General features: G+C 40.7%; 1 protein-coding gene across 1 annotated transcript; it reads left to right on the top strand.

Annotated features, from left to right (window-relative positions):
• The first annotated feature begins 14,325 nt into the window (after positions 1–14,325).
• On the top strand, positions 14,326–18,520 carry LOC113054905 (uncharacterized). Its single transcript, XM_026220687.1, has 2 exons — positions 14,326–17,989; positions 18,180–18,520. The coding sequence occupies exon 1, from the start codon at positions 14,362–14,364 to the stop codon at positions 17,602–17,604; it is 3,243 nt and encodes a 1,080-aa protein (XP_026076472.1). The 5' UTR covers positions 14,326–14,361; the 3' UTR covers positions 17,605–17,989; positions 18,180–18,520.
• Positions 18,521–19,881: the final 1,361 nt, after the last annotated feature.

Below are 19,881 nucleotides of genomic sequence, written 5' to 3'. Positions count from 1 at the left end.
TCAAACAAAATCAGGTTTCCTGCTCATGTTACTTTTTTGTCTGCTTGTGTTTTTTTTCCCCTTTGCTCTTGTTTGAACATTCTGAGCTTGCATTTCTAAAAGTTGCAGTTTGAGTTTCATGTAAATCAGAGGAGCAGCTGTCAATCTAGTACTCGCGGGCCAATGGTGACACTAAAGCCCGCCCTGATTTACATGAAACTCAGTCTTAACTGCAACTTTTAGAAAAGCAAGCGCAGAACGTGGAAACAAGAGCAAAGGGGAAAAGACCACAAGCACACACAAAAAAAAATAACATGATCAGGAAACATGATTTTGTTTGCAATTTGGAATTTTGTTTCAGTTTTGTGAGGAGAGGAGCACGATGCTGGATATCAAAAAGGGACTCTTGCTGCCTCCGAAGGGAGCTGCGGCTCTGCTGCACCGGAAGCGAGAGTCCCTCTTGCAGCTGAGTATGAGGCGCGCTTTGGTGCATCTGATGGAGGGAAGGCGACTAAAGGGAGTCAGCAGCTGTACCCCATCGGGAGGGAGATCCCTGCAGTGTTGGGAAAGTTCACTTTCTACATGAACTAGTTCAAAGTTCAATTCACAAATTTTAAAATTAACTAGTTCAGTTCATAGTTCAAACTACAAAATTTTGAACTAAGTTCACTGAGTTCACAGTTCCAAAAATGAACTAGTTCATAGTTCTTTTTTTCCATATGTTGCTGCGAGCTATTATTTTTCACAATTATTGCCACAGCCCATATAGAATCACGGACAGCAATTATTTTATCAGTTTTAACAATGAAGCTATGTGTGAGATTTCATCTTCATATCCAATTTAGAATCCTTATCCAACCAGGGTTTACATTAGCATTGAGGGGACAGCATTGTTGCTTTAATGCTTTGTCTCCCATTCTCACTGACCTTGTCATAAACATCATAAAATTATTTTAAATGATCATACGCCTTCTTGCTACATGCTACTGTCGCCTCCATGGTATTTATTTTTTTATTTTTTTTGATGACGCGTCACGCATGCGGTGGACGGCGGTGCGACACTGGTGTGTTTTATCCGGGTTTTTGCCTGGAAGGCTCTATAGAAATCTGGCACCCTATTGAACGAAGTTAACCTGAGAGAGCGTGCCGTTCACAGACACCAGAATGAACGAGTTGACAGTAATGTTCATCAGGCATTAATACAGCACTTTCAGTTCACGTTCGGCCAAAATATGTTCAGTTCTATCGTTCAATGAACGCGTTCAGGCACAACACTGGATCCCTGGCCACCATCGAGTATGCAACATAACTCGGACGGGGGGTTCACAATGCGACCGAAGGGAGCCATGGGTCTGCTGCACCAGAAGGGAGAGCCTCGTCAGATGCTGAATAGGCAATGAGATTTGAGCCGCAGTTTTGTGCATCGGATGAAGTTCTCCTAATGCAACCGAAGTGAGCCAGCCGCTGTACCCCATCGGGAGGGAGATCCCTAGCCACCATTAAGCATGCAACATAACTCAGATGGGGGGTTCACACTGCGACCGAAGGGAGCCTTGGGTCTGCTGCTACGAAAGAGGAGCCCTAGCCCGGTGCTGAGAAGGCAAAGAGACGCGACTGATGGAGGGACCTCCCGCTGCATCTGAAGGGAGCTGCGGCTCTGCTGCACTGGAAGCGGCTCGGTCTGCTGCAGCGAAAGAGGAGCCCTATCCCGATGCTGAGAAGGCAAAGAGATGCGACTGATGGAGGGACCTCCCGCTGTATCTGAAGGGAGCTGCAGCTCTGCTGCACTGGAAGGGGGAGTCCCCCATTGCGGCTTGATGTGAGGCATGGTTTTACACCTCGGAGGGCTCTCCCAGCCTCCGTAGGGGGTCCGTGACTCTGCTGCATCGGGAGTGCTGCCCCGGAGGGGAGAGCCCTGATTGACGGTAACTGGAATACGACTGCTGGAGGGACTCTTGCTGCGTCCGAAGGGAGCTGTGGCTCTGCTGCACCAGAAAGGTGAATCCCCCTTGCGATGCAAGGCATGGTTTGATGCATCTGATTGAGGGCTCCTGCTGCAACCGAAGGGAGCCAGTGGCTCTATTCCCCCGGGAGGGAGATTCCTGTCCGTCATTGAGCATGCAACCTAAGTCAGAGGGGGGGTTCACCCCGTGACCGAAGGGAGCCATGGGTAGGGAGCCCCATCCGATGCAGAATAGGCAAGAAGACGCGACTGATGGAGGGACTTTCACTGCATTCCAAAGGGAGCTGCAGCTCTGCTGCACCGAAGGGGAGAGTCCCCCTTTCAACTGAATAGGAGCCGTAGTTTGATGCATCAGCTGGAGGGCTCCTACGGCCACCGAAGGGAGCCAAAGGTTATGCTGCACCGGGAGGGAGATCCCCTGTCCACCACCGAGCATGCATCATACTCAGAACATCAGACTGAAGAATGACCCTGTGATTGAAGGGAGCTGATAGGTCTGCTGCACCGGGAGGGGAGCTCGGTCTGATGTGGAGTAGGCAAGAAAACGTGACTAATGGAGGTACTCTCGCTGCGTCCGAAGGGAGCTGTGGCACTGCTGCACTGGAAGTCCCCCTTGCGACTGTATACGAGGTGTGATTTGATGCATCGGATGGAGGGCTGTCACAATGACCGAAGGAAAACACTGCCCTGCTGCACCGGAACGGAGAGCCCTGTCTGATGATGAATAGGCGAGGAAATTGTAACGACGGTTGGAGGGCCCTTACTTTGACCAAATAAGTGATAACTGACTGCATTGGGAAGGAGAGGCTTCAATTAATCAAGTAAACAACATGATTTAAAACGATGAATTTAATTTTTTTATTTTATATTGATCAGGATTTTCTGTGATTTAAAAATGTCTGATGACCAACTACCGAGGGCCTCTATCAGATTTTGTGAGAGGCCCATTTTGAGCTGCTTAAGTTGCTGCCCCGATGCAAAATAGGCCTGATTGAGTAAGATGATTAGCTAAATGAGATGCACCTGTGCTAAACTGGATGATTATCTGATCGTGCTCCTCTCGAACTTTAATAAAACCACATTTAAACAGGTTCTTCCCACTCAGTGATACACCCACTGAGAAACCTGATGAAAGTGCTCTCATTATTGGCGATTATATTGTACAGAACATGAATATAGAGACACCAGCCACCATAGTCAAATGTTTACCAGGAGCCAGAGCACCTGACATCTTGGCAAATTTAAAAGTGCTGGCTAATGCTAAACTTAAATACAGTAAGATTGTTATTACTGCCGGCGCTAATGATGTTTGACTTCGCCAGTCGGAGATAACTAAAAATAACTTTAAAGAGGTGTGTGAACTTGCAAGCATGATGTCAGACACTGTAATATGCTCTGGTCCCCTCCCTGCTTACCGTGGTGACGTGATGCATAGCAGATTGTCATCACTCAATGGCTGGATGTCTAAGTGGTTCCCGCAGAATAACATAGGTTTCATAGACAATTGGATGAGCTTTTGGGGCAGACCTGACCTGTTGAAAAGAGATGGTCTTCATCCCTCCTGGGGTGGCGGCGCTCTTCTCTCTAGAAATATGGCAAATAGTCTTAGAGTTTATACTTGACTTATTGGGGCCCAGGTCAAGAAGCAGACAAACTGGCTAAACTGACCATCTGCTAGCCGCCTCACTTCACAGAAGTCAGTTAATTCTCAACACATAGAGGCTCTTTCACCTAGATATCACACTATAGAGACTGTGTCTGTTCCCCGAACAAGAAAATACAAAAAAGTCCAAACCAAGTAAAGAGTAACAATTTAATGAGGTTCAACAAACAAGAAACAGATGCAATAAGGATAAACAAATGATAAAGCTTGGCTTATTGAATATCAGATCCCTTTCTACGAAAACACTTTTTTGTAAATAATATGATCACTGATCATAATCTAGATGTGCTCTGTTTGAGAGAAACCTGGCTAAAACCTGATGATTACATTATTTTAAATGAGTCTACCCACAAGATTACTGTTATAATCATGAGCTGCGTCCAAAAAGCAAAGGGGGAGGTGTTGCTTCCATTTAGAACAATGTTTTCAGGATTTCTCAGAGGGCAGGCTTCAAGTAGTATCACTCATTTGAAGTATGGGTGCTTCATATAACATTATCCAGAGAAACAAATGCGTCCAGATTGTCAATGCCTGCTGGGAACTTTAGTGCCTTGAGCATGGGATTCACCCGGATGGACAGATGCCATCTACCCGGCTCCGCAGGTGTATACTGCTGTGGTGGAGCACTACAACTCCATTCTTACCACCCACAACACCCCCGAGCATTCAGATTGTGCTTTCATGGTTGACAGTGAGGCCATCTATGACATCTGCCGTAGAAACCTTGATATCAAGCGTATATGAGCCACATTATGAGAAAGTTCCGGCTTGTAGAAAGGGTTTCATGTTCTTGTTAACATAAAACTCATAAATTATGAAGAGTTTCTGACAGTGTCAGTATGTTATTATTCATTATTCATGCTTTTAATGTGAAACACTCATACTCTTTTTGCCACTGTTGAGAGACTGACAAACCCCCCAAGTCAGATTCACATTGAAATGCTCTCAGACAGTAGATGCAATGAGTTTGCATCCTTCTTTTCTGAAAAGATCTTCAATGTCAGGAAGGCAATTAGCACATCCTCAAGTAATTCAGGGGCCAGACAGATTAGGCCACGATATCAAAAAGATACTATGTCTGTTTTTCAAGTTTTTCTGGAAGACATAGTGCAGCACCTAAAATCGTCAACCTGCTATCTTGACACACTTCCCCCATCTTTTTTCAAAAGTGCGCTTAACTGCTTAGAAGCATATCTTTTAGAAGTGGTGAACGCCTCACTTCTTTCTGGGACATTTACAAACTCCTTAAAAACCGCAGTTGTTAAGCCCCTCCTGAAAAAGAGCAATCTTGATAACACTATCTTGAGCAATTTTAGACCAATATCTAATATTCCTTTTATAGGCAAAAGTATAGAAAAGGTAGTTTTTAATCAGCTTGAACAAATACTTAAACTCAAATGGATATCTGGACAATTTTCAATCTGGTTTTCGACCGCATCACAGCACAGAGACAGCACTCATTAAGATAATAAATGATATTCGCTTAAATTGTGACTGGCGAAATATCGGTGCTGGTATAGCTAGATCTTAGTGCTGCGTTTGACACTGTCAATCATAATATACTACTAGAGAGACTGGAAAACTGAGTCGAGCTTTATGGGATGGTACTCAAATGGTTCAGGTCATACTTAGAAGGGAGAGGCTATTATGTGAGTCTAGGAGAGCATAAGTCTAAGTGGACGTCAATTACATGCGTAGTCCCACAAGGGTCAATTCTTGCACCGCTCTTGTTTAGCCTTTATATGATCCCACTAAATCAAATAATGACAAAGAACCAAATTGCCTATCACAGCTATGCTGATGATATCCAGATTTACCTAGCCTTATCTCCAAATGACCACAGCCACATTGACTCCCTCTGCCAATGCATTGATTAAATTAATAGCTGGATGTGCCAGAACTTTCTTCAGTTAAACAAGGTAAAAACTGAAGTCATTTCATTAGGAAACAAAGAGGAAGTTTTCAAGGTGAATGCATACCTTGACTCCAGGGTTCAAACAACTAAAAATCAAGTCGGGAATCTTGGTGTGATTCTGGAGACAGACCTTAGTTTCAGTAGTCATGTCAGTGCAGTAACTAATTCAGCATACTATTATTTAAAAAACATTGCAAGAATTAGATGTTTTGTTTCCAGCCAAAATTTGGAGAACTTGTTCATGCCTTTATCACCAGCAGGATGGACTATTGTAATGGTCTCCTCACCAGACTTCCCAAAAATACAATTAGATAGTTGCAGCTCATCCAGAATGCTGCTGCCAGGATTCTGACTAGAACCAGAAAATCTGAGCATATCACACCAGTCCTCAGGTCCTTACACTTGCTTCCAGTTACATTCAGGATTGATTTTAAAGTACTTTTACTCATATATAAGTCACTAAATGAACCAAGGACCGGAATATATTGCAAATATGCTCACTGAATATAATCTTAACAGAGCAATCAGATCACTAGGATCGAGTCAGTTAGAAATACCAAGGGTTCACACAAAACAAGGGGAGTCCGTCTTTAGTTACTATGCCGCCCGCAGTTGGAATCAGCTTCCAGAAGAAATCGGATGTGCTAAAACACTAGTCACATTTAAATCTAGACTTAAAACTCATGTTTAGATGTGCATGTATTGAATATGCACTGTGCAATGTCTGAACTGATTGCACTATATTTTCACTGTTTTTTTGTTGTTGTTGTTGTTCGTTTTAAATTCATTTTAAAGAGCCAGTAAGATAAAAATTATAAGCTTCCTATCACTGTTTATAAGTCCTGTACAATAGGTTTAAATCCATCCAAGGTTAAAAAACATTGTCATTTTGTCAAAATATCATTTTAAAATTACCTCAATTCTCAGAGATCCCCAGACGGTTGGCGCAAAGCTGTTCAAAAGATTCAGTTTCCTTAAACCCCACCTTTCGGTAGCATACTGTGTTCTGATTGGTCAACTGACATAGTTTTGATTGGTTGTTCCGCATACAACTTCATGGTAAACAATGCGTTAGCATCTTTTTGGGGTGAATTATGTCTTATTCCTCTCACCGCGAAGCAAACAGTAAAATAAAAAACTTGAACAGTCTCGCTGCTTTTTCTTCTGTGTGGGTGTATTCAAGCCTTGGCTCTGGATATAATGAAGGGAGACATGAAAAACGGACATCGCGTTGTTTTCATATGGATTACTTTATCACAGAATATCTGTTAGCAGCACTTGTTACACTTCATTTTAATGACGTGTTTGTAAATGAAGATCAGTGCAGACAGGCTGCAGACAGCACACATACTGATAAGACGCTCGGGAGAAAACAAACACATAACTTCATAATCATACTTCACGTTGTGATTCGGAGATGATTGTTGGTCTAAATAAAGTTGGTAATGAACCCTCTTTTATGGTCAAACGCTTTGAAAATCCTGCCTTGGTCTCACCGAGATTAGAAAAGCAGTCATCAGTGAAATGTTTTGAACACAACAAAAGGGATTTGTTGTACTGCTCTGGTATTGTGGTAAAAATGAATTTTAGCCATTGGTTCTTCTGATCTTCATTCTTGGCAGTGAAAATAAAACAAACTTGCCTTTACAATTAAAAAACACACTGTCTCCTCCACATGATGCTATCACACCAACCAGAGCATCTTTGTGGGGGGTAGGGCAGGTCAGCGTTCCGTTTCTCCCAAGACGGTAGGCGGAGATTATTATGCAAAGTGTTCCTAGTGACGTACATAGAGATGGGCAAAAGATTTGAAATCTATAACGACTCGTTTCAGCAATTCAGAGTCGACTTCTTATTTTAGAAACCAATAACTTTATAAATCATGTACTTTTTGGTTTAATTACTTTGCACATTGTTTACACTGATGGACAGCTACATCATACACTGTAATACAGGTACTTTTTGATTTCCCATCTGTGTGGCTCTTTAAATAAGTTTTAATAATTTTAAAAGTTTTAAAATAGCTTGTTTTATTTTTGTTATTATTTTTCTTCATTATTACTTTCTTTTATGCACTTTGAATTACCATTGTGTACGAAATATATATAAATAAACTTGCCTTGCCTTGCCTTATTATCTCTCTCTCTCTCTTTATCTATTGTGTGTTCAGTGTGTCATGTAACAATAGCAGCTGACTTAAGAGCTGTAGAGTCTGTATTCACCCTGCTAATGATTTTATATTCATCATTTAGTAATTACTAACCCTAAAACAATAGTAAGGATTTAAGGAACAATACACGATAAGCAGTCTTATTAAATTTGAACGAAGATTGTGCCACAGACACACATGCGTCCTGAAATCATGCGTCATGTTTAGCCATATCTAAAATAAGATGCTGATAGCAGCCGTGTGGTTCTGGTTGTGAGATTGTGTGTTTTGTGTGTTTCAGGCGTTCTGTGACGAACTGGAGTCTCTGATCCAGGATCAGATGAAGAAGGGGAAGACCACACCAGTTTACTGGCTCTGCAACAGATCGCTGACCTCATGAGCACCAGCGGCCCCCCCCCTGTACCCCACGGCCCTCAAGCAGCGTTACTTCAGGAGCATTAATATTCAGACATTTAGCAGAATGCTTTTATCAAACCAGACTTACAAATGTGTTTTAAATCATATAATAAATAATAAAAAAACAGGAATAAACTGAGCTAGTGTTAGAGAGACCTTTTTTGCTTTTTGATAGTTGTATAATAAATAAAAAGAAAACAAATAGAATGCAAAAAGAAAGAGAAACTAGATTTTAAGAAAACAAGCAGTAAATAAATAGTTCAAGTTTTTTTATAAAGAATATAATTAGAAGAGAGAAAATATGTAACCATTTAATTTGATATATATATATATATATATATATATATATATATATATATACATATATATATATTGTGTGTGTGTGTTTTATGGCTACTTCTCAGTGTTATTTTAATGCGTTATTTTAATGTATTAATTAGAATATTAATAATGTCATTTTTATTTATTTTTTTACAAATTTGTCATCAGCTCTTTCCTTCTCACTAAAACATTTTCATCTTATGAAGCCAATTAACACTGATCCTGTAATATAATATGATACAGATTCAAGCATATTCAAGTCTCTTTATGCTTCATGTGTGACATGATGATCCTCATTCAGCTTTGGATCAGGTTTCTTATTTCTCAGAATGTCTCTCCTCTGAATTTAAGGCCTTTTGAGTTTGCAGTGAAAATCAGTTGTGCTATTGGACAAAGATGATGACAACCATTTATCTACAATACATTACAATAAATATATAACGCCAATTCTTAATTGATTTACCATATTAAATTCTATTTAAGCATACTCTAAATGTAATACTGTCACATTGAATTGATAGTGTTGAAATTATGCAGCGTGATGATATCTCAGATCATTATTTAGTTTTGTGCAAACTTCATATAGCCAAAATTGTAAATTCTGCTACTTGTAACAAGTATGGAAGAAACATCACTTCTACCACAAAAGACAAAAAGAGCTCTTTAAGTTATCTTCCTGATGTATCCGAATTCCTTAGCATATCCAAAACCTCAGAACAACTTGATGATGTAACAGAAACTATGGACTCTCTCTTTTCTAGCATTTTAAATACAGTTGCTCCTTTACGCTTAAGGAAGGTTAAGGAAACCAGTTTGACACCATGGTAAAATGGAGCGCAGCTGGAGGAAAACAAAACTAGAGGTATTTTGTATTGCTTGGCGGGAAAGTAACCTATCCTACAGAAAAGCATTAAAAACTGCTAGATCCGATTACTTTTCTTCTCTTTTAGAAGAAAACAAACATAACCCCAGGTATTTATTCAATACAGTGGCTAAATTAACGAAAAATAAAGCCTCAACAAGTGTTGACATTTCTCAACAGCACAGCAGTAATGACTTTCTGAACTACTTTACTTCTAAAATCGATACTATTAGAAATAAAATTGTAACCATTAAGCCATCAGCTACAGTATCACATCAGACAGTGTTCTGTAGACCCCCTGAGGAACAGTTCCACTCATTCTCTACTATAGGAGAAGAAGAATTGTATAAACTTGTTAAATAATCTAAACCAACAGCATGTTTGTTAGACCCTATACCATCTAAGCTCATAAAAGAGGTGCTTCCAGAAGTCATGGATCCTCTTCTGACAATTATTAATTCCTCATTGTCATTAGGATATGTCCCCAAAACCTTCAAACTGGCTGTTATTAAGCCTCATAAAAAAAAAGAACTAGTTAATTATATCTCGAATCTCCCTTTTCTGTCCAAGATACTAGAAAACTGGTTTTCTAGTCAGGATTTAGACTGTATCTCAGTACTGAGACTGCTCTCCGTAGAGTTACAAGTGACATGCTCTTATCATCTGATCGTGGTTGTATATCTCTATTAGTTTTATTGGATCTTAATGCTGGGTTCTCTATTAGTTTTATTGGATCTTAATAATGACTTGAACTCTTTGTTGGCATCAATGGAAGTGCAGTATGGAGTACCTCAAGGCTCAGTAGTAGGGCCGCTACTCTTCACGCATTATATGTTACCCTTGGGAGATATCATCAGGAAACATGGTGTCAGCTTTCACTGTTATGCTGATATGCTGATACTCAGCTCTATATTTCTTCGCGGCCCGGTGAAACACACCACTTTGAAAAACTAATGGAATGCATAGTCTATATAAAAAACTGGATGACGAGTAATTTCTTACTGTTAAATTCTGAAAAAAAAACAGAGGTGTTAATTATAGGACCTACAATCTCTGCATGTAATAACCTAGAACACTGTCTAAGAATTGATGGTTGCTCTGTCAATTCTTCGTCATCAGTTAGGATCCTAGGTGTAACTGACAGAGAAGTCAGTTTAATATTTCATGTTTATTTTATTTTGTTAAAGACCTTTAATTTGAAACTGCTTTGTAGAGAGCTGCTTGAGTTGAGACTTTTATTATGAAAGGCACCGTGTAACTCAGGAAGTTGTTGTCTACACCGCATGGCAAGCTGAACCTGAAGCTGTAATCCACATTTCTAAAGTGCATTTAAGTTCATTTACTCAACGGAGGTTACAGAAGATATTACCAGATGTAAGATTAAGTTCTCCTTTGGTAATAAGCAGCCAATGAAGTAAGTTTGTCATTTATATTGTATGTGATTATTGTGAATTGTGTTGCTATGTGTGAAAAGTGATATACAAAGACCGCAGTTTGCTGTTAAAGTTAATTTAAATCTGTTTGGAAAGTTTACAAAGACAATATTTATTTATTTGATTTATGTATTTATATTCTTTATTGTAATTTTATTTTTGTTTATTTAGAGAATCCTTGTGCTCGTGAAATTACTGGGGGGGAGCTACAGTGAGAATTCATCTGCTCTTCACGGGTAGGAGAAGGAACGTTTCTGAACAGCAGCTAAGTGAGCATCAAGTTAACTCCAAGTTCCATCATTCTGGATTCTACAAGCATTGTATACACTGGTAACCAAGAACTAAGTGACACGCATATGCACAGAGTTTAAAGGCATTGTCAAGTTAAGGCCGACAAGAAGATTAGCACAACCAAGTTCAAGTTAAGGTGCTTGAAGTGGACATATTCTTGCCATTTGTTAAAAATGACTCTTTAAGTGTTCAGTACATTGTTTGAAGAAGTGTTATGTATTTACCTTTTCAAGTTTAAGTCATTTTTGATCAGGTTTAAAGCTGCAAGTAAGATAATAGTTGTGAAGAATAGCAAAGTGCAATGCCTAAAAATAGTTGAATTTCATTTACAATTTAAATTTTACAGGTGATTGAACTGTTAAAATACTACTTTAACCAGAGTTAATAATCTAAGAAAGAAACATCTGTTTGCCTAAGTTCAGTACAGTTCACGTTACATGTATAATTATTCAATTAGAGTAGTCAGTGTAACTAAGAGATACAAAAATGTCAGAAGATGGTCAGTCTGCTAAGTGTGGCAAAGAAAATATAAAAGATACTGTGCAATCACCACAGCAGCTAGAATACCAAGAATGTGTAGACACACAAGCATTAGTAGCTGTTGATGACACAACAGAGCAAGAACCACGAAGAAGTCAAAGAGCACGGAAATTTACAGAGAAAGGTAAAGAGTTGCACGATGAAAGGCTGACTAAACTTAAAAATAGCTTTCAACGCTCTTATGAGAAATGGAAGACTCTTGCTAGAGATAGTAGACAAAGACTAATGGGGCGTGTCTCCAGTGACAAGTTGAACAGCCTCATAGATGCAATCAGTGGTTCTTCAAAGGATGTTAATGTTGTTTATGAAGAATTGCGACAAAATGTGAATCCAGATAGTGATACTCGCCGTAGAGTAGACACTTGTGGAGCAGTCACAAAAATGATAGTTGAGTCTGCATGGAGTCGTCTAGGTGAGGGAGTTAAGGGTCAAGATCCTCTTAGACCAGAAGCATGCTGTATTGATACAGGTTCAGTGTTCTCATCCATAGCCTCCAAATCAAGTCATGGACATTCCAGGTCTTCTCAGTCTATGAAAAATTCAATTTTGAGCTCCAGAGGTTCAAGTTTTTCCTCAGCTAAGAAGCAAAAGGCTGCTGTAGAAATTGCTGCAACTGAAGCAACATTAGAAATATTACAGCAACAAGAGCATGAACTGGAAGAACTACAAAGACTTGAGGCTGAAGACAAAAGGAGAATAGCAGAACAAGAAGCTGAAGAATTGAAGCGACGACTAGAAAGAGAAGAAGAAGAAGCTAGGTTACGTGTTAAGATTGAAGCTGAAAATGTTGCTAGACGGAAAGCATTAGAAGACAAGCGCAGAGAGCTTGAGCGCTTGGAGACACTAAAAAAGTTAAATGCTGCAAGGGCACGAATGCAAGTCTACGAGCAGAATGAAGACTCAAAGGAAGAAACAAGAGAGCTACTTCGTGACTGTGCATCGGTAAGAAAGGAACATGTACCAAAGTTAAGCAGCTCAGTGTTACAGAGCATACCTCTACAGGAAGGTGCAACAAAATCATATCAAGAAGCTAGCACTGCAGACCTTGTTAAGGTGTTAGCAGAATCTATCAGCTCAAGTCGTCTTCCTATACCTGAACCTGCAACATTCTATGGAGACTCTCTCAGATTTAGTTTTAATTTCAAACTCTGATAGACAGAAAAAACATACCAGTAAATGAGAAGCTTTACTACTTAAGCAAGTATGTGGAAGGACCAGCTAATAAGGCCATTGAAAGTTAGTTCCTCCTAGGCACGGAGTCCGCATATCAAGCAACATGGGGCGTACTAGAAGAAAGGTATGGAAACCCATTCGTCATTGCTAAAGCCTTTCGAGACAAGCTTAATTCATGGCCAAAGATTGGTTCCAAGGACAGTGTTGAGCTGAGAGAATTTACTGACTTCCTCAGAGGCTGAGAAGCAGCTATGTCTCAGATTAAGGGTCTTGAAATCCTCAATGATTGTAATGAGAACCAGAAAATTATTTCCAAGCTTCCTGATTGGTTAGCCTCAGCATGGAATCGTCAGGTCATAGAAATTGAAGAAGAAACTAAGACATTTCCTACCTTCAGTCGGTTTGTAAAGTTTCTTACGCGAGAAGCTAAGATAGCTTGTAATCCAGTGACATCGCTTCATGCACTGAAGCCTAATGAGATCGGAAAGGGAAAGATATCAAGAAATCAGGACACTAGAGCAAAAGTGTTAACGGTACAGTCCAGAGAAAAGGTAGATGCTGTAAAATGTACCTTCTGTGAGAGACTAGGACATAGTATTCACAAATGTCGTAAGTTTATGGAGAAGAATGTTGCAGAGCGAGTCAAGTTTGTCCAAATGAATAAGTTATGCTTTGGATGTTTGAATCCTGGTCATCATTCAAAGAACTGTGAAGACAGGAGTGTCTGTGAGAAATGTCAGAAGAAACACCCATCATGCTTACATGAGGATCGTATCAAGGAAGCAAAGAGGACTCCACAGTCAGGTCAGTCAAAGGAGAAGTTGAAGGAAAGAAACCCAGAGTTGGTACAGAATAAAGATACCGTAAGTGAAGTAACATCTAACAGAGTAATACAGGATGTAAATAATACTCACACCTCTACAATTGTTACAGTATGGGTATCAGCTACCGATGAACCAACTCATGAAGTTCTGGTATATGCACTTCTTGACACCCAGAGCGATACTACCTTCATCCTGGAAGAGATAGCTCAAGCTCTTGACACAAAGAAGGAATCTGTGCAGCTGAAGCTCTCAACAATGGTATCCAAGAGTACAGTTGTTCCATGCCAGAAGATTCATGGTTTAAAGGTGAGAGGATTTTATTCAGATAAGAAGATCTCTTTGCCAGTAACCTATTCTAGAGAGTTTATTCCTGCAAACAGAACTCACATTCCTACACCCAAAACTGCAAGAGTGTGGCCTCATCTAATGCATATAGCTGAGAAGATTGCTCCTAAACAAGTTTGTGATATTGGCCTTCTGATTGGCTACAACTGCCCTCAAGCTCTTCTTCCTAGATAAATTGTGTCTGGTAAAGAAAATCAGCCATTTGCTCAAAGAACAGATCTGGGCTGGAGCATTGTTGGCTGTGGCAATTCCTCTGTAGACTACGGGGATGCCATTGGAGTGAGCCATCGCATTATAGTGAAACAAGTGCTGCCAAGTCTACAGTCTTCTCTCAATCTTACAAGTAAAGTTCAGTACATATGTAGAACACAGATCAAGGAAGTGATCACTCCACCAAATGTCATCAAAGCTCTTGAGTCGGACTTCAATGAGAAAGCAGCAGTGGATAGTTGTATTTCTCAAGAAGATTTACGTTTTCTGTCAAAAATGGAAACAGGCATCAGACACAAGGAAGATGGTCATTATGAAATGCCTTTGCCTTTCAAAGAAGACAGACCAAATTTGCCCAACAATAAAGGATGTGCTATTCATCGCCTCAAAAGCTTAGAAAAAAGGCTTAAAAGAGATGAGAAATACTATAGAGACTATGTAGACTTTATGAATGAGACAATTGCTCGAGGAGATGCTGAGAAGGTTCCAGCTGAAGAAACAGATAAAATCCCTGCTTGGTACATTCCCCATCATGGGGTTTATCATCCTCAAAAACCTGAAAAGATCCGTGTAGTCTTTGATTACTCAGCAAAGTTTCAAGGTTCATCCCTCAATGACCATTTGCTAACTGGTCCAGAGTTAACAAATACCCTTGTAGGTGTTCTCTGTCGTTTCCATAAGGGTCCGGTGGCAATCATGTGTGACCAATTTCATGTGAAGGAAGAAGATCAAGACTACTTACGGTTCCTCTGGTGGGAGAAGGGAGATCTAGAATCCAAGCCACAGGTTTATAGGATGAAAGTACACCTTTTCGGTGCAGCCTCATTGCCCGGGTGTGCCAATTATGGCCTCAAGCATATTGCTGCTCAAGGTCGTGGTTGCTTCAGTGAATCCTCCATTCGATTCATAGAAAGGAATTTCTATGTTGATGATGGGTTGACAAGTGTCTCAACTGTAGATGAAGGTATCAAACTGATGAAGGAAGCAAGAGAACTTTGTAGCACAGGAAAGCTTCGTTTGCATAAATTCGTGTCAAGCAGTGAAGAAGTAAAAGCATCAATTCCTCTGGAAGAATGTGCTAAAAGTGTTATGGAACATGACTTGGCTTTGGGTGAGCTTCACATGGAAAGGGCACTTGGTGTGAAATGGTGCATCAAATCTGATAGCTTCCAGTTCAGAGTATTCGTTAAGGAACAACCACTCACTAGAAGAGGAATCCTGTCAACAGTGGCTTCTGTATATGACCCACTTGGCTTTGCAGCACCCTTAATTCTTGTTGGTAAGCAAATACTGCAACAGATGTGTCAAGATAAGGTGGGCTGGGATGAACCACTTAAAGAGGAGTTGTTGACAAAGTGGAAAGCTTGGCTTACAGATCTGCGAAACTTGGCGGATGTGAAGATTCAGAGATGTTATCTCCCGTCAACTTTTAAGGAAGTTCAGCGTTATGAGCTACATCATTTCTCTGACGCTAGTACATCGGGATATGGAGAATGCACATATCTCAGAGCTATTAGCATATCAGGAGATGTTCATTGCTCCTTGGTTATGGGCAAGGCTAGAGTTGCTTCTTCTAAAGTTACCACCATACCAAGGCTGGAGTTATCAGCTGCAGTAGTTGCTGTACAAACAAGTGACTTGCTCAGAAAGGAGCTGGATATAGCCAACCTAGAAGAGTACTTCTGGACTGACTCAAAAGTTGTCCTTGGATACATTAATAATGACGCCAAAAGATTTCATATCTTTGTAGCAAACCGCATTCAACGGATTAAACAAAGCACAGATACTAAACAATGGAGATATGTGACGTCTAAAGAGAACCCTGCCGATCATGCGTCCAGGGGCCTTACATCAGAAGAGCTCATATCCTCCAACTGGTTCACAGGACCAAGGTTTCTGTGGAAGGATGAACTGCCCAGTGATGTTAAGGTGGGAGAGATCATAGACAATGACCCAGAGCTACGGAAAGCTCAAGTTCATAAAACTCAAGCAAAAGAAGAAAGATCATTGCTTGATCGACTTCAGAAGTTTTCAGATTGGACAAGAGTGGTAAAAGCTATTGCAAGACTTCAGAGATGTTCCAGGGAAGTGAAAGGTCTAAGTTCAAGGGTTAATGAAGCCACCAGTATTGAAGAAAGACAGGATGCAGAGCTTACCGTTATCAGAATGGTTCAACAATCAGCCTTTTGTGATGAGATCCAGAGACTCCGGCAACAGAAGGAGATTGAGTCCAGCACAAACAAACTGCATCGCCTGAATCCCTTCTTAGATGAGCATGGTATCCTCAGGGTGGGAGGTCGCTTAGTACATGCTGCATTACACCCACATGTGAAACACCCAGCAATTCTCCCACGACATAGTCATATATCAACATTACTCATCAGACATTATCATGAGCAAGTGTATCACCAAGGGAGAGGAATGACTATAAATGAACTGCGATCAAACTGTTTCTGGATCTTGGGATGTAGCAAAGCAGTGTCTTCATATATCTACAAATGCACTAGGTGCAGGAAACTGAGAAGATGCACTGAAGAGCAAAGGATGGCGAATCTTCCTCAGGAACGTATGGAGACAACCCCTCCTTTCACATACTGCGGGATGGACTGTTTCGGTCCTTTCTACGTCAAAGAAGGAAGAAAGGAGTTGAAGCGTTATTGGCTTCTACTTACATGTATGTGTTGCAGGGCGATCCATGTGGAAATGCTGGATGATTTATCCACTGACGCATTTATTAATGCATTGCGTGCTTTCATTGCCATACGTGGAACTGTACGTCAACTTAGATCCGACCAGGGCACTAATTTCGTGGGTGCAAAACGAGAATTTGCTGAAGCACTAAAGGAAATTAACCAAGAACGCCTAAAGGAGTTTGGCTGTGAATTCATCATGAACACCCCATCAGCCAGTCACATGGGTGGCATTTGGGAGAGGCAAATTCGGACAATAAGGAGTGTTTTGACATTCATTCTGGATCAATCGGCTCAAAGACTTGATAGTGCCTCACTAAGAACATTTCTCTATGAAGTCATGGCTATCGTGAATAGCAGACCCTTAACCACGGAGCATCTGAATGATCCATCAGGTCCGCAGCCTCTTACACCTAACAATATCTTGACTATGAAGACTTCAATAATTTTATCACCACCTGGAGAATTTGTCAAGGAAGACCTTTACCTTCATAAGAGATGGCGTAAGGTGCAGTATTTAGCGAATGAGTTCTGGTCACGTTGGAAAAAAGAATATCTTCTAAACCTGCAACACAGGCAGAAATGGCACAAGCATCGTAGAAATGTAAAGGTCAATGACATTGTCATTCTAAAAGATGACACAGCTCCACGCAGTCAGTGGAAGCTAGCGAAGATAACAGAAGTGCACAGTGGTACAGATGGCTGTGTAAGAACAGTGAAGTTGTTGATCAGTGATTCGACACTGGATAAAAAGGGCAAACGTGTTACTAAACCGACTTACCTTGAAAGGCCCATTCAGAAAATAGTTACCCTGATTGAAGCAGATTAAAAGCGTACCTTGTGTCTACCATTCTTTGGGTTAGTCCATAAGATTTTTGAATAAAAGTTGTCACTAAGTTACAAAAAATCACAAGAAAGTGTTTTGGTGGGAGTGTAACTGACAGAGAAGTCAGTTTAATATTTCATGTTTATTTTATTTTGTTAAAGACCTTTAATTTGAAACTGCTTTGTAGAGAGCTGCTTGAGTTGAGACTTTTATTATGAAAGGCACCGTGTAACTCAGGAAGTTGTTGTCTACACCGCATGGCAAGCTGAACCTGAAGCTGTAATCCACATTTCTAAAGTGCATTTAAGTTAATTTACTCAACGGAGGTTACAGAAGATATTACCAGATGTAAGATTAAGTTCTCCTTTGGTAATAAGCAGCCAATGAAGTAAGTTTGTCATTTATATTGTATGTGATTATTGTGAATTGTGTTGCTATGTGTGAAAAGTGATATACAAAGACCGCAGTTTGCTGTTAAAGTTAATTAAAATCTGTTTGGAAAGTTTACAAAGAAATTATTTATTTATTTGATTTATGTATTTATATTCTTTATTGTAATTTTATTTTTGTTTATTTAGTTCTCACGGCATCTTGAGTTGGATGGTTATCCTCATGGTGAACCAGTCAATAAATCGTCATCAGAGAATCCTTGTGCTCGTGAAATTACTGGGGGGGAGCTACACTAGGCGTGCTATTTGATCGCAATCTTTCCTTAGAAAGCCACGTTTCTAGCATTTGTAAAACTGCATTTTTCCATCTCAAAAATATATCTAAATTAGGGCCTATCCTCTCAATGTCAAATACAGAGATGTTAAACTATGAAGTTATGACCTCAAGGTTAGATTGTTGTAATGCTTTATTGGGTGGTTGTTCTACACGCTTAGTAAACAAACTACAGCTAGTCCAAAATGGTGCATTGAGAGTTTGTACTAGAACCAGGAAGTATGATCATATTAGCCCGGTCCTGTCAACACTGCACTGGCTCCCTATCAAACATCATATAGATTTTAAAATATTGCTTATTACTTATAAAACCCTGAATAGTTTAGTACCTCAGTATTTGAATGAACTCCTGTTACATTATAATCCTCTACGTCCTCTGGGTTCTGAAAACTCAGGCAATTTGATAATACCTAGAATATCAAAATCAACTGTGGGCAGCAGATCCTTTTCCTATTTGGCGCCTAAACTCTGGAATATCCTACCTAACATTGTTCGGGAGGCAGACACACTCTTGCAGTTTAAATCTAGATTAAAGACCCATATCTTTAACCTGGCCTACACATAACATACTAATATGCTTTTAATATCCAAATCTGTTAAAGTATTTTTAGGCTGCATTAATTAGGTAAACCGGAACCGGGAACACTTTCCATAACACCCTGTGTACTTGCTACATCATTAGAGGAATGGCATCTACGCTAATATTAGTCTGTTTCTCTCTTATTCCGAGGTCACCGTGGCCACCAGATCCAGTCTGTATCCAGATCAGAGGGTCACTGCAGTCACCCGGATCCAGTAAGTATTCAGACCAGATGGTGGAACAGCACCTAGAAAGGACCTCTATAGCCCTGAAAGACAGCGGAGACCAGGACAACTAGAGCCCCAGATACAAATCCCCTGTAAAGACCTTGTCTCAGATGACCACGACTTAGTTGGGGTCCCTTCATCTACAGCGATATCATTGACTTGATTGCAATTAAATGCACAGACACTTTTTAAACTGAACAGAGATGACACCACTGAATTCAGTGATGAACTGCCTTTAAGGGTGTACTCACACTAGCCAGTTTGAACCGTGACCACCAAAGCGCGGTTCGTTTGACTAGTGTGAGTGCTCCGAACCGTGCCCAGGCGCGGCTCGATTAGCCGGCCCTGGCCCGCTTGGAAGAGGTGGGCCAGGGCACGTTTCAGTTGGACTCGGGCGCGGTTCGCATGCAGTGTGAGCGCTAACCGTGCAGGAGCACGGAAAAGGACGCGTTGCGTCACGGTTTTGCGAAGTGACGTGACATTCAGCCAAGTATGGTGGTGACCCATACTCAGAATTTGTGCTCTGCATTTAACCCATCCGAAATGCACACACACAGAGCAGTGAACACACACACACACATTGTGAGCACACACCCGGAGCAGTGGGCAGCCATTTATGCTGCGGCGCCCAGGGAGCAGTTGGGGGTTCAATGCCTTGCTCAAGGGCACCTAAGTCATGGTATTGAAGGTGGAGAGAGAGTTGTTCGTGCACTACCCCCACCTACAATTCCGTCCGGCCCGAGACTAGAA

The sequence above is a fragment of the Carassius auratus genome, chromosome 36 (genome assembly GCF_003368295.1).
Source record: "Carassius auratus strain Wakin chromosome 36, ASM336829v1, whole genome shotgun sequence".
Lineage (NCBI taxonomy): Eukaryota > Metazoa > Chordata > Actinopteri > Cypriniformes > Cyprinidae > Carassius > Carassius auratus.
The sequence above is the reverse complement of the archived record's forward strand: the minus strand, read 5'-3'. Positions and strand labels throughout refer to the sequence as shown.

Coding starts and splice junctions, on each gene's coding strand:
- LOC113054905 (XM_026220687.1), top strand. CDS start 14,362: ATGGAAACAGGCATCAGACACAAGGAAGATGGTCATTATGAAATGCCT.